This window comes from Gymnoscopelus braueri (genome assembly GCF_963280865.1).
Source record: "Gymnoscopelus braueri genome assembly, contig: SCAFFOLD_184, whole genome shotgun sequence".
Lineage (NCBI taxonomy): Eukaryota > Metazoa > Chordata > Actinopteri > Myctophiformes > Myctophidae > Gymnoscopelus > Gymnoscopelus braueri.
Genome location: NW_027660619.1, coordinates 47,501 through 62,217, shown reverse-complemented (window position 1 = coordinate 62,217; position 14,717 = coordinate 47,501). Strand labels below are relative to the sequence as shown.

At 41.0% G+C, this 14,717-nt stretch overlaps 1 protein-coding gene and 1 long non-coding RNA gene across 2 annotated transcripts in view; one reads left to right on the top strand and one right to left on the bottom strand.

The window, feature by feature from the left end:
• Positions 1-14,717, top strand: part of LOC308081360 — a 79,624-nt gene that overhangs the window by 24,474 nt on the left and 40,433 nt on the right. The window lies entirely within an intron of this gene.
• Positions 3,540-14,717, bottom strand: part of LOC308081361 (uncharacterized protein) — a gene marked incomplete at its 5' end in the record, with an annotated part of 19,156 nt that continues 7,978 nt past the window's right edge. The window contains 4 exons of the mRNA XM_080457739.1: positions 3,540-4,096; positions 4,484-4,576; positions 4,905-5,060; positions 8,595-8,689. Coding sequence (XP_080313865.1) covers positions 3,776-4,096; positions 4,484-4,576; positions 4,905-5,060; positions 8,595-8,689 — 665 coding nt within the window. The 3' untranslated portion in view covers positions 3,540-3,775. The remainder of the gene's footprint in view (positions 4,097-4,483; positions 4,577-4,904; positions 5,061-8,594; positions 8,690-14,717) is intronic.

Below are 14,717 nucleotides of genomic sequence, written 5' to 3'. Positions count from 1 at the left end.
TTAGCTTATTAAGTCTGTTCCAGTTTTCCCAGAAGCTGTTTGTCTGTATGGAATCCTCGATATCTTGCAGTTGGTTTCTAACATGTTGATCTCTTTTTTCTCTTACTGTTTTCTTGTATTGTTTCAGTGTTTCCCCATATTGGAGAAGTGTGTTGTGGTTGTCTGGGTCTCTGTGTTTTTGGTTTGATAGTTTCCTTAATTTTTTTCTGAGATTATTGCAGTCATTATCGTACCATTTGTCATTTTCAACATTTTTTCTGGCTTTCCTGTTTGATACTTTTAGGTTTGCTAATGAGGCTGTTAGTTCAAATATATGATTGAGGCCTTCTACTGCCCTGTTTACACTTTCACTGTTTTCTTCAAAGGTTTTTTTCTAGGAACTGATCCAGTTGTGATTGGACTTGTTTTTGCCTAATAGCATTTTGGAAAGCTTCTGCGCTGTGTTCATTCCATTTGTAAGGTTTTTTTTTATAATATGTAGTTTGTTTGGCGTTTGTTCTTTGTGTCTGTGTGTTGATCTGTTTAGATAGGCTGTGGTTCTGTTTTGGTCTGACAGGGGTGTTTGCGGGCTGACTGTGAAAGCTCTGAGCGATGCCAGGTTTATGTCCGTGATAAAGTAATCTACCGTGCTGTTTCCCTGGGATGAGCTGTATGTATATCTACCAAAGGAGTCCCCTCGGAGTCTACCGTTAACGATGTACAGACTCAGTGAGCGACAGAGCTGTAGCAGTTGTGACCCATGTTTGTTTGTTGTTTTGTCGTGATTGTATCTCGGGGGACATGTTGGGGAGCTGATGTGTCCCCCTCCTGGTAAGTGTTTGTTTCCCTGTGTGTTGAGGGTGTCAGGCCCTTGTCCTGTTCTGGCATTTAGGTCTCCACAAATTACAATGTGACCGTGTGCCTGGAAATGGCTGATATCCTCTTCTAGTGTGGGGAAAAAGTCCTCTGTAAAGTAAGGGGATTCAATTGGGGGGATGTAGGTGGCACACAGGTAGACATTTTTTTCGGTTGTGGTAAGTTCCTTGTTTAATTCCAGCCAGATGGAAGAAGTTCCAGTTTTTACTAGCTTAATGGCGTGGATTAGTTCTGATTTGTACCATATTAGCATACCTCCAGAGTCCCTTCCCTGGGTGACTCCTGCCAGTTTTGTAGATGGTACCACGAGTTCTCTGTAGCCAGTAGGACAGCCAGTGGGGCCGTCCCCTCTGTGCCATGTCTCTTGTAGAACAATGATGTCTATGTTTGCAATCTCTTTGGCAAAGTCTGGGGTTCTGCTCTTGATGCCAAGGGCAGTCGACCTCAAACCTTGTATATTCCAGGATGATATAGTGAGTGATTTGTACTCCATTGTTCACATTGTTGTTACATTCCAGAGGTTCTGCCCTGGGCCCATGCTGTGTAGAATTCCCTGAACATCTGCTCGATGCTGTGTGTGCTGGGGATGGCTCTGGTCACCGCCTGTGCGTATGTGTATGGTTGGAGAGGGAGGGGGAGAGTGGGCGGTGGTGAGGCTGATGCAAGAGTGTATGGGATGGACATCAGTGGTGTGGGTGAGCTGTGTGTGGGATGAGGTCTGGGTGGAGCAGTGAGGATATGCATCAGGGGTGTGGATGGGCCGCCCTGTTGTGTGGCATGGGGTCTGGATGGGGCGGAGGGGTGTCTAGGAGAGGGTCTGCTAGGTTGATAGGGGTGGTGACGTCTAGTAGAGTGTCCACTGGGTGTAGGATGTTGTCCACGGTGGTTGCGTGTGTAGGGTGTTGTGTCTGTAGGGTAGTCGCGGTCGAGTGCGATGTCCTTCAGGCTCTTTGCAAAGGTTGGGAGGCAGGCAGCCATTTTAAGGTGACGGTTTCAACCTGTGATTATTCATGTCGCTCCGATGTCTATTGTCTCCACCAGGCCAAAGGCGTGGCGAGACTATGTTTTACACCCTGTCCCAGCACACTGTAAAATCCAATAAGTTAACCTTACTAGAAAAAAGTTGGGAAATCGGTTCCAGCTAGTCAAGTTTACTTGATCATTTACTAGTCAAGGTTACTTGATCATTTACTGGTAAAGGTTACTTGATTATTTACTTGGTAAAGGTTACTTGATCATTTACTAGTCAAGGTTACTTGATCATTTACTAGTCAAGGTTACTTGATCATTTACTGGTAAAGGTTACTTGATTATTTACTTGGTAAAGGTTACTTGATCATTTACTGGTAAAGGTTACTTGATCATTTACTAGTCAAGGTTACTTGATCATTGACTTGGTAAAGGTTACTTGATCATTGACTTGGTAAAGGTTACTTGATCATTATTTAGTAAAGGTTACTTGATCATTTATGTGGTAAAGGTTACCTGATCATTATTAAGTAAAGTTCACTTGATCATTATTTAGTAAAGTTCACTTGATCATTTACTCATCCATTACATTAATGAAAATTAAAAGTTTGCATGATCCCATTTAGACAGACAACACATTTGGAATACCGTAGGTTTATTCCTTGACAATAATATGAACAATCAACAATTTGTCACATGAGCTCAAACAGCAGCATCCAATTTAAAATGTACAGTAAAGGCATTTTACAGAAATAAATTGTATAAAAAATGATATAATTCTATAAGTATAAGAATTTGCAGCTCAAGAGTGCTTAAAAGGAATAAAAGTGGCTTTGTTCAGAACTCCTATCACTAACATATGTTTTTTTTTTTACAATTTCTAAATAAAAGCTGACAATTGTGGAAATCAAAAATCAAATCCCGACCTTTAAAGGGATAGTTCACCCCAAAATGAAAATTTTCTATCGATTAGTCACCCCATGGAGACTTGAATTCATGCTATTTTTTGTCGCATTCCTAAGCCAATAATTTGATGTCCGGTAGGAGACACAAAGAGTCTCCTTTGCATCTCCTACCGAAACCGCTGCCTACAGGTCCGCTGGTCATCGAATTATTGGCTTAGGAATGAGACAAAAAAATTCAAGTCTCCATAGGGTGACTAATCAATAGGAAAAACAAATTTTTGGGGTGAACTATACCTTTAATATAACAAAATCTGAACATTTAATACTGTACTAACTTTGCAGACCAAACCAACGGTCTGACAAACTGACAAGTGCTCTAGTAATACAAATGGCTTAATTAATAAAGCCTAACGGGCCATCCACACCAAGCACTATATATACACATTTTTAATTTATTTTATTTTATAGAATTTAGAGTAGCCAATGATTGTGAACCTCTTTTCGTCCACAAAGTCATTATGCCAATTAATTCCTCACACATTTATGTGTTGCTACTGCAAATGTAGCCTAGTAGCCCCTCCATCCTTCTCCTCCTGTTCAACACAACTAAAGACGAACAGTATCTGTGTTGATGATGACAATATGAGTGATTTGCTGGAACTCTGGAAGACATGAACAACTGCCAACTGAAATGATCATGTCTGCACTGTATTTAAACTAAATAATTCTACAACGATATGATTGACAAAAGTGCTATGCTTAGTGTGGACAGCCCCATAACAGTTTGAAAGAGAACATTATTTCACACATGAACACTTGGCAATTTCAAAAAAGTGCCTTACTTTTACTTAATGGTATTACATTCAAAGTCTTGAGAATTTGCAGCTCTAAAGTACTTAAAATGAATAAAAGTGGCTTCATTTAGAACTCCTATCACTACAACATTTTCTCATGCATGAGAAAAATAAAATGCATGCATTTTAGTCTACTGTCTCAAAGGAGGGCTGAGGACAACCTGCCTACCAGTGACCCACTATACAATCTTTCTAAAATGACAGGAGGTTTTTAAGACTTTGCAGTTTGGGGGGTAGTTTTTCCTTTCCCAAGCCAAGCATCACTCTTTGAATGAAGTTCAAAGTGTTCTTCATATCATTAGGGTAGTTCAAATTTAGTGCATATGTCAGGCCAAACAGCAGGCACAGTGCTTGAGGGAGGTTCTGGAGATTATCCATGACAATACCTCCTTCGAGGATGACGGCTGTTGACACTGGCTTAAGGTCGATACCATCTGAGGGAGGTGAATCTTCACTGCTCACAGTCAGCAATCCGACCGATACCTCTGTCCAGGCGTCTTCGATGTCACAATCCTGTATAGAACCAAACAAAAACATTACAACAGGGAAATGTAGATCACTTCACACACATCTGCATTTAGAAGTTTTATCAACATTGGTGTATTACTCACTGTAAACTTAATCAGCACAGTAAAATGTGTTATCTATGAAAATATTTTAGGTTAGAAATAAGCAACTTGGTAACAAACATTCTGCATAGTGGCCATCTCTCTCTCCCTTGAGCAGCGTGCACTTGCAGGCTATAAACACCAACACTGCACACCATGTGAGTGAGATTCCACTGTGCTATAGCCTGAAGGGATGGAACCTTCCGATTGGTTGCGAGGCCGTTTCAGACTGAAAATTCAAAATATAATTAACGAAAATGTAATTTCACTGGACCTTTAAGATGTAACTTACCACGGCAGTGTTGTAGAAACTGCTGGGGTCCTCTCCAAGCAGAAGAGGGAGGCCTCGGAGAACAAGTGTACGCAGCGCTGTCACGTCTGGTTTCTATAAGTGGATAATAAACAAATAAAGTTCAAAATCTGACCCTCAAAAGTTACAGTACAGTTACAGCATGAGACACACCACAATTTATGCTTTATAGTGCATAGAACAGTTACTGATTGGAGGTGTGATTTAAATAGTACAATCCACAGCATTTAGTTATCAACAACAATCAATAGTTAGCAATATCACAACACTTGATGTATTATAAATCGCCAACACTAAAACACTCATACAGCCAGGAAGCTATACAAGTACTATTTGGGGTTATAGGTTGTACATAAACTGGGTCATGATAAATACAAATATAAGCAGCATGTTGTAGACTTACCCCATCAATTTTCTGCACAATTCCGGACAATTTCTCTCTAATGGCACCTTTCTTGGACTTTAAGATAGTGACCAATTGTGGTGTGTAACGATCCAGAGCATCAAAGAAGTCCGTCTCTAGGTGAGTGGTGGTGATCCTGTTAAACTCAGCATAAACCTACAACACAACAAACCACAGAACAAAATACAGTGACTAAATACATTTGAAAGTGTGTATGGTGCAAGCCTAAAATTACATGCATGTTATTATAGGGTATAACCAAAAAGCCTATGAATAACAGTACTTACTTGTCTCTCTCTAAAAAGAGCCGGCCACCGCTCCTTCATCGTTGTCACTGGAGGTTCGTCCACCACAATCTCCCGTCTACGCAGTGCAAAGGTCTGGTCCATCATTACAGCAATGCCACTTGCACTGGGGTTCCGTTTTTTCATTTCTTCCACTAGGTGCTTTCTCTGCTGCTCTAGCGTAGCTTCATCCTTCCCGTCAGGGAGATCCGGTAGGTAATTTGCCTCATTCCTTTTCGGTCTTTTGAGGCCTCTTGCTGCAGTGGCACCTCTTCTCCCTCCATTTATAGCAACCTCCAAAAAACACCCTGATTTTCTCAGTTTATTGCGGTAGTTTCCCATTTTGTAGTACAAATTAGTTGTCCAGGAAGAACATCCATCTGTGGAGCCTGGTTCTGTCAGGCAGGGATGCTTGCGTATGAGAGCTAAAGCCACAGCATGGACATGGTGTTCTTTTGGATACGCCAAATATTTGAACATCTCTTCAGAAAGCTTTTTCTTTATTTCATACTTCATTTGCCAGCTTGGATTGAGGCATTTTTGGTCTTTTAGATACACAGCATTAGCCTGTCTTAGTTGGTGTTCCACCTCAACTGGGAACATTGGAATGTCAAAAACATCTGGCCAATGATCTGGTCTTGTTGTTGCTGAAGATGATGTGGAGGGAATCTCAACAACGGATGAAGTGGACGGAATCTCGATATCTCCTGAGGCACCAGGTTGAGTGTCAACAATGGGCACCAGGTTCAGTGTCAATGGAATGACCTTCACAGTAGCTTTTCCATCTGGCAGGTCTTCTATGTCATCAAGGTTGCTGAAGGGGGAATTATGGAATTCAGTGTCTTCGTACTGAAGTTTGAAGTCATCCTGCAGCTGGCATTTTTCTGTTACTTTTATCTTCAGCTCTTCAAGCGTTTCTGGTTTTCTATTCAGTGTCACTTTCCTTATGTCATGTTCATTTATGATGATTCTCAATTTATAGGTGTCCATGGTCCTACAGAGTGAATAAACATATATTTAGTGTCCTTTCCATATACTCATTCAACATGATATGTAACGCTTTAGTGTCACATACACATTTCCTTTCACTTGATAGGAGGATAAGGGGAAAACATCATTCAGCTCAGACAGCTGTGTGACTGTGAGAGACCCTGCCCCACTGGTGCACAACTCGTACGCACGTAAATGCAGTATACTGACCAGGATTACTGCATGTTTTTGAGGGTAACTACCCTAGGGAACACGGGGAGAACATGCAAACTCCACACAGAAAGGCCCTTTCACCAACCCCACCCAGGGTATGGGCACTGATGACGCGGAGGAGAGAACACGCCCCCCAGCGCCCACAGCGTACATACTTTTGGTACTTTAACGTTTTTTAAATCTGGTAGCATCACACACTGCAGGATAATCTTATATAAGATGCTCTCATCAGAGAAATTACTTCTCTTCTGGAGGTCCCTGGCACAATATATATTTTCAGACGGGGCCAAATACATATAGTACATTTGGGGGTCCCTGACATGACAAAGTTTGATAACGTGTGAGTTTGATAATGTGATTTTGATGCGAGTTCATACTTTGGCTCTCCGGTGGCAGACAGCAGGGCTCCTCCTTTGGGGTCATTGGGACCATTTCCCAGCAGGGCTCTGGGAGGAAGACCAACAGGTCCTGAGAGACATATAGTAAAACATACATAAGAGAGTAGTGGTCTATCATTTATTACAGTATAACCTGTGAGTAGTGGTCTATAATTTGTTGCTTTAACAGGTCAGCTGAGCCACGTTATGGAGGATTCATCTGAAATGCCCTTTCTTTTGCAGTGCCCTTTGATTAGAAAATGTGTTCAAACGCAATTGAGTATTGAGAAACCATTATGCACACAGCATGCGCAAATGGTAATGTAGGTAATTAATGTATTTGTGCAAGATGACCCTGCTATATAAAATGTGTATATTACTCGTTCATGTTCAAATAGCTCAATCCATGCTGTAGGCCTAAGTGATGGGCTGTATTTACGCACCTGCTTGTCATTAATGCATAACAAAAAATGATGACCTTTATTTTTTATCAGATGTCCGATAAATTTGAATCATTCCGGACATTAGGACCGGAAGATTAAAATCCTAGCGTGACCCCTGGTCTGTATAAGTGAATGTAAAAAAAAATCAATCACGGGGATCTCGGGATGATCACCACCTCAATTATTCGATGAATCCAAAAAATTATCAATAGAATAATCTCTAAGAAAATAATGGATAGATGCAGCTGTAGATACCTGTTCTAGAAAAGACCGGGGTAACTGGAGCGGTGGTGGAGGGCTTCCTCAGAGGCAGGTTGGGACTAGCCGCAGTGGGACTGAACGAACCGCAGACCGGGGTGACTGGAGCGGTGGTGGAGGGCTTCCTCAGGGGCAGGTTGGGACTAGCCGCTGTGGGACTGAACGAACCGCAGACCGGGGTGACTGGAGCGGTGGTGGAGGGCTTCCTCAGAGGCAGGTTGGGACTAGCCGCAGTGGGACTGAACGAACCGCTCATTGCATCACTCTACAAATATCTGTCAAGTTGAAGAAAAAGAAAAACTTGCAATTATCATCCAACACTTAAAGCCTGATCGATAGTGATACTTCATCTCATAACGGTGTCGCATGTCGAAAAACAGCAGACCTACAAGCTCACAACGTGTCGCCCCAGTCTGCTATTTTCCAGCGCAGGACATCTTGTCAAAAATGGATCAATGAGGCAACCACATTTACCCATGTTGCCTTAACCCTTTAAGACCGGGCTCATAGCGTGGCACTGAGTGCCGCGCTATGAGCTTGTACATCTGCTAATTTTGAATAGCCAAAGAAATCTAAAATGACAGAGATGCGTCCCCGGATCGAATGGGTTAAAATTGGCTTACAGGAGGTCCGCCCGGGACCTCTCATGTAAGCATGAATCAGCCATAACCATATAAGGAGTTCCCAATGCAGCTACGCCCAATTATGGAGTGTTGTCTAACCTAAATGTGTCATCAACTCATCATGGAATCAGCAAACAAATTAGTCAGCTGCATACACCTCTAGTGTAATAAAGTGTCCATCACCTTACATCCTGGGTTGTACTGCATACAGCACTAGTGCTGTATGCAGTACAACCCAGGATGTAAGGTGATGGACACTATTACACTAGAGGTGTATGCAGCTGACTAATTTGTATGGTTATGGCTGATTCATGGTTACATGAGAGGTCCGGGGCGGACCTCCTGTAAGACAATTTTAGCTGCATTGGGATCTCCTTATATGGTTACAATGTCACATTCCTCTAAAGCATATTTTCATATATCGCCCTGATAGTTTAATTGGACTGTTAATTCCTGACTAAACCCATGTTGCTCTGTAACTCGTGGGTTAAAAGGTGCCAACCTGTTCCTGGATGTCCTTGTAGTCAGATGATGGGCAGTGCCTGTTGGCAGGAAGGTAGCTGAGGTGATCCTGTTCAGGGCCCAGGCTGACTCCAACTGCTCACCTATACAAAACACAGAGGAGTCATTTTACACCAATGTCACATGGTGAGAATACAAGTTTTATCTGAACACCAAGTGCTCTGTCACAGGCTGACCCTGCCAGAGAATGCTTTTCATGTCAGCTGATAGAAAACCACCCAGATAGCATTATGTGAAACCCCAAAGTTGTGCGGAGGGTAACCGCCTTAGGGTCTAAGCTCTGTGGGGTGCAGTGCTCTGCCCTTCAGCATCTCTATGACCAGAGGACAGTGAAGAAAGCAGGAAAGAATCCGAGGGACCCAACTCATAACCTCAGCACCTGCTTCAAGGTCCTGCCCTCGGGTAGAAAACAGTCTAACATCTAAGAAACATAGTTACTGTTAATTATTGTTTATTTAACCATTATTTTAAATGAAACCCCCACCTGAAGTGTGCAGTTCTTCCTCTTGAGGAATCCCACCCTAAATTCTCCACACCAGGTGTGGAGAGATTAGATCGAAGGATTGGGTCTACACAGGAGAAAAAAAACATTATATAAACAATTGTAAAATTAGAAGATTTTAAAAAATCACTAAGAGTCTGTGCTTATAAGAGAGTATGCAAGCAGTAGTGCTCTTTGATAAACACACCCATTGTGTGACAACAGTTTGTGCGATTTATATTATTATAATTGTGACAGGCTTAACCCAAGGCACCATGAGCTGACAATAGCCTTAAAGGAGTTCACCCAAAAAATTACTTATTTTCTATCAATTACACACCCCATGAAGCCTTGATTTCATGGATTTATTTTTGTTTTTGTGGCATTCCTAAGACAATAATTTGATGACCGTGTGTATTTCCGGTAGGAGACACAAATAATCTACTTTGTGTCTCCTACCGGATACATTAGCCGGTAGGAGACGGGAATCAAATTATTAGCTTAGGAATACGACAAAAACAAAAAAGAATCCATGGATTCAAGGCTTCATAGGGTGTGCAATTGATAGAAAATAAGTCATTTTTGGGGTGAACTCCTCCTTTAACCCTAACCCTGTTTTCAACATGGGGGGGAAATAGATAATGATGGAAAACATTCAACATGGATATTCAACCTATATCTCATGTTCTAATGCAAGTACATCAACAATACATAGTGGCAAAAACAACATGTCTGCTATGTCAGTGGTACTCAAAGTGGGGCCCAGGGACCCCCAGGGTCCTTGAAGGGGTTCCAGAGGGGCACCAGCAAAAAAAACAATATAGCATCACAATCAGTTTGACCACATTAACCCTAATATTCAGAAATAACTGTCCTACAATCTTGTGAGCTTGTAGATCTGCCATTTTTGAGGAATTTTGAAAAATCTTGGAATTATTTGGAAGAAAATTAACACAAACTTTCGGGGGTCCCTGGTTCAGATGGGGGTCTGTATCCAAACATATCTATTTAGAGGGCCTCAAGATGAAAATGTTGGAGAACCACTGTTCTGTTTATTGTCTACACGAAATACACAGAAGACAGGGTATTTCTGCCACACTATTGACCTATTAACACCATGCCAATGGTTAAAGAAACAATGAATTACACACCAACACAACCCTGCAACATAACATGGATTTACATTTCAAATGTGTCCACAAAGCGTCTATAAGGCATGTTATCTTGTGTAGGATAGCCTACACCAACGTTAGTGTAGTTGCATTTCAAACGCTGTTTAACCCCAACAACAACAAGCCTCGTTTAGCGACGCATCTACACAGTGGATACAAAACCTCACTTATATCTCGCCCTACGGCGTGTCGCACGCCGAAAATGGCAGATCTACAAGGTCACAACGCGTTGTGGATGCGACGCGTTGAGAGCTTGCAACTCCAATATTTGTTGGACGTGCGAGGTCCGCCGAAGCATCATGTCTTAGCCATGGTTCAACCTGGTGTTTGCACTTTCTCCATCTAAACGCATACGTCTTCATAAACGTACAGATTATAAAATATAAAGTGCTTACCCCGCGGCCATGGATGTAACAAGTTGAATCGAGCGGGTCTAAGTACCCGTATAATCCGTATTGTTAAATAAAAAGCATTTTAATCCGATTGGTGGCCATTTTGTCCGAATTGTCATCATATGCTTTCAACTACGCGACCCTATCGGTTGGGAGGTGTATTTCACTCTGATACATTATCTCTCTATGAGAAAATTGCCGGCGATCGGATTAAAATGCTTTTTATTGAACAAAACTGAAGATACGGGTACTTAGACCCACTCGATTCAAATTGTACCATCCATGGCCGTGTGGTCAGCACTTTATATTTGAAATCTGAACGTTTATGTAGATGTACTGGTTGTAATGGAGAAAGTGCCAACGCTATTTCAGGTTTAAGTAGGCTAAGTTTTCATGTGGTGGAAAAAACATTTCCAGTCGAAACCAGTCATCAATATTGACGTAACGTTTGGCAAATGTTCACTAACATAATGGCAGCAGTCAGATACACAAATTCACACTAGATAACTTACCTTATCGACGAAATAATGTCTTGAATTGTAGAAAACAAAACGTGTTGCTTCCTTCTTCCAAACAAATTACAACCCAGGTGCTGCTGCTCATCTGATTGCAACGTTTCAAAGTGTGTGCAGTGTGCAATCTGCGCATGCTCACATTAAGGCACGCCCAGCCAGAGTGACGTTACTGATCAATATAAAGTGTTCTAAAATACGAATTATAACTAAACCATACTTAAACCACAGTGCAATTAATTGTTACTAGCTCTTGGTAAGTGATCTAAAATATAAATAATAAATAGATAATACTAAACTGGTAGGCCTAGACAAGGTTCATTGTTTGAGGAGAAGAAACTCACAGCAAAGCAAAATTTAAATGTGCTGTTTGATCTGTTAAGACACTCTGAGAGCAGACTCACTTGTCTAGTAAGCTACAAAGCAAAGACCTGTATGATTTTTGGAAAGAGGTCTAAGTAATGAACAACAGTAAAACATCGGACCCTACCCACTAACATAGAGGGTGCAACAACAAGCAGGGGTCATCGCCATGCTGGCTTGTGGTGGACATTTTATTCAAAATTAAAAAAATCCATAGACATTGAGCAGACAATAATATTACCAGAAACACATAAAGAGCTAACCCTGAATGACCATAACAGGTCTGTAAGAGTGTACAAATGGGGTCCATTTGGTTCCATTTGTACACTCTTACGCCATACACACAGTTAAAACAAGCGCTTTATGGCTGCCTTATGCCTTACATGAAGCATAAGGCCGTTTCAATTCATTCCCTATGGAAGTCACGTGGTTTGATAAGGCTGACTTGCCTTATGGGAGGGGGGATAAAGCCAGAGAGCCGTGAGGCACGCATAAAACAGCAAACCACGTGACTTCCATAGGGAATGAATTGAAACGGCCTTATGCTTCACGTAAGGCATAAGCCATAAAGCGCTTGTTTTAACTGTGTGTATGCGGCCTCAGAGTTATGGGGGTCCTTGACAATTAGATGCTTGAGAACCACTACTAGTGGACTCCTAATGTGCCATAATGTCAAAGTAAATCAGTACCATGACATATTGTGTACGGACAAATTGATGACCCCTGACAACAATGCATGTGGCATGCATCACATCACAGCAGGACACCTCAAATTTGCAATCAATAAAATCTGCCCATTACTGGCCTTGTGTTTTACAGGTCTGTTGGGTCATGGGGTCATGGGTACAATTTGTAGCTGTCCTTAAAGACAAGGCAGGTAAACTAAACAATAGCATTGACAACAATAGACCTATCGCTCTGGCCAGCATCCTCTCCAAAGTTTAGGAAACAATCATGCGTGTGCGCCTTGAAATGTTTGTCCTGACTGCAGATAACCAGTTTGGATTTAAAGAAACACGGCACAGACTTATGCATCTTTGCACTTAAAGAACTGATTGCCAGCTACAGTAGCCATAATTCCACTGTCTTCATGCTTCATTGTCATTGATGTGTCTCAAGCTTTTGACAGGATTAACCACTAAAACATGTTTCACAAGCTGCTTGATAGAAGCACACCTAGACACATTGTACGTATACTGGTGTTTTGGTATGCAAATCAGAAAATGCAGGTCAAATGGGGTAATGTTACATCTGCCCATTTCTCAGTTAGCAATGGTGTACGCCAAGGGAGGATTTTGTCTACCGTTTTATTCAACGTTTACATGAATGATCTATCCATTGAATTAAACAAGTGCAATATGGGCTGTCTGATAGGTAACTCTATCATCAATCAGCTTATGTACGGTGTACGCTGATGACCTGGTCGTGCCAAGTCCTTACAGTGGAGGGTTACAGCAGCTATTGAAAGTTTGCTCAAAGTATGCCAATGATCATGACATAAATTATAATGCAAAAAAGAGTATGATTATGAGAAGCCATGAGGACAAGAAATCGTCTTTCCTAGCCTTTTACCTATGTGACAGTCATCTATCTGTGTGCCAGGAAATCAAGTATCTGGGACACATTGTTACTGACAATATCCAAGATGATAGAGATATGTGCCGCATACTTTATGCCCAGGCCAATATGCTGCTTTGCAGGTTCAGTGTGTGTTCTGATCCTGTCAAGTGTGCACTTTTTAAAGCATTTTGCACTCCCATGTATACAGCCTTCTTGTGGTGCACATACAAGAAGGGTAGTATGCGGAGGCTTAAGGTGGCATACAATGATGCCCTGAGGATTCTACTTAAGGTCCCTAGATGGCATAATGCCAGTCACTTATTTGTGACATGTGGTATCCACACTTGTGAGGCTCTCTTACCAAAAGTCAACTCATTGTAAGGTAACAACATCATCTAATAAAATAAAATGTCTATAATATCAATATAATATCTAATAAATCTAATATAATACAGTGACGTTGTTAGACCTTCAATAAAGTGAGTCCCGGGACTCACTGGTTGTCATTTGAATGAGTCCCACTAATCTTAGATTAGATGTAGGCCTATTTGACAGTGCAGAAGCATAATTGCTTCGATGCCTATAACAGTAACGAGTGTCAACGAGCGTCAGCTGGACCTGCACACCTGCCCTCAGTGCTCTAATTTGAAAGTGACTGGAGTCTGTCTCATTTCTCTGCAAAAGCCCTTGAATATGATGGAATATGATTAAGGATTACTGTGATTATGGTAAGCTCACATTTCATATCACTCCTGTAACTTATTTAAAAATGATTTTTAAAAAAATAACGTAAAAAAGCAATACTAAACACAGTGCAATTAAATGTTACTAGCTCTGGGCAAGTGTTCTAAACACAAATAACAAGTAAACAATACTAATCACAGTGCAAATAAATGTTACTAGCTCTGGGCAAGTGTTCTAAACACAAATAACAAGTAAACAATACTAAACACAGTGTAATTAAATGTTGCTAGCTTTGGGCAAGTGTTCTAAACACAAATAAGAAGTAAACAATACTAATCACAGTGCAATTAAATGTTACTAGCTCTGGGCAAGTGTTCTAAACACAAATAACAAGTAAACAATACTAAACACAGTGTAATTAAATGTTACTAGCTTTGGGCAAGTGTTCTAAACACAAATAAGAAGTAAACAATACTAATCACAGTGCAATTAAATGTTACTAGCTCTGGGCAAGTGTTCTAAACACAAATAACAAGTAAACAATACTAATCACAGTGCAATTAAATGTTACTAGCTCTGGGCAAGTGTTCTAAACACAAATAACAAGTAAACAATACTAATCACAGTGCAATTAAATGTTACTAGCTCTGGGCAAGTGTTCTAAACACAAATAACAAGTAAACAATACTAATCACAGTGCAATTAAATGTTACTAGCTCTGGGCAAGTGTTCTAAACACAAATAACAAGTAAACACTACTAAACACAGTGCAATTAAATGTTACTAGCTCTGGGCAAGTGTTCTAAACACAAATAACGAGTAAACAATACTAATCACAGTGCAATTAAATGTTACTAGCTCTGGGCTAGTGTTCTAAACACAAATAACAAGTAAACAATACTAATCACAGTGCAATTAAATGTTACTAGCTCTGGGCAA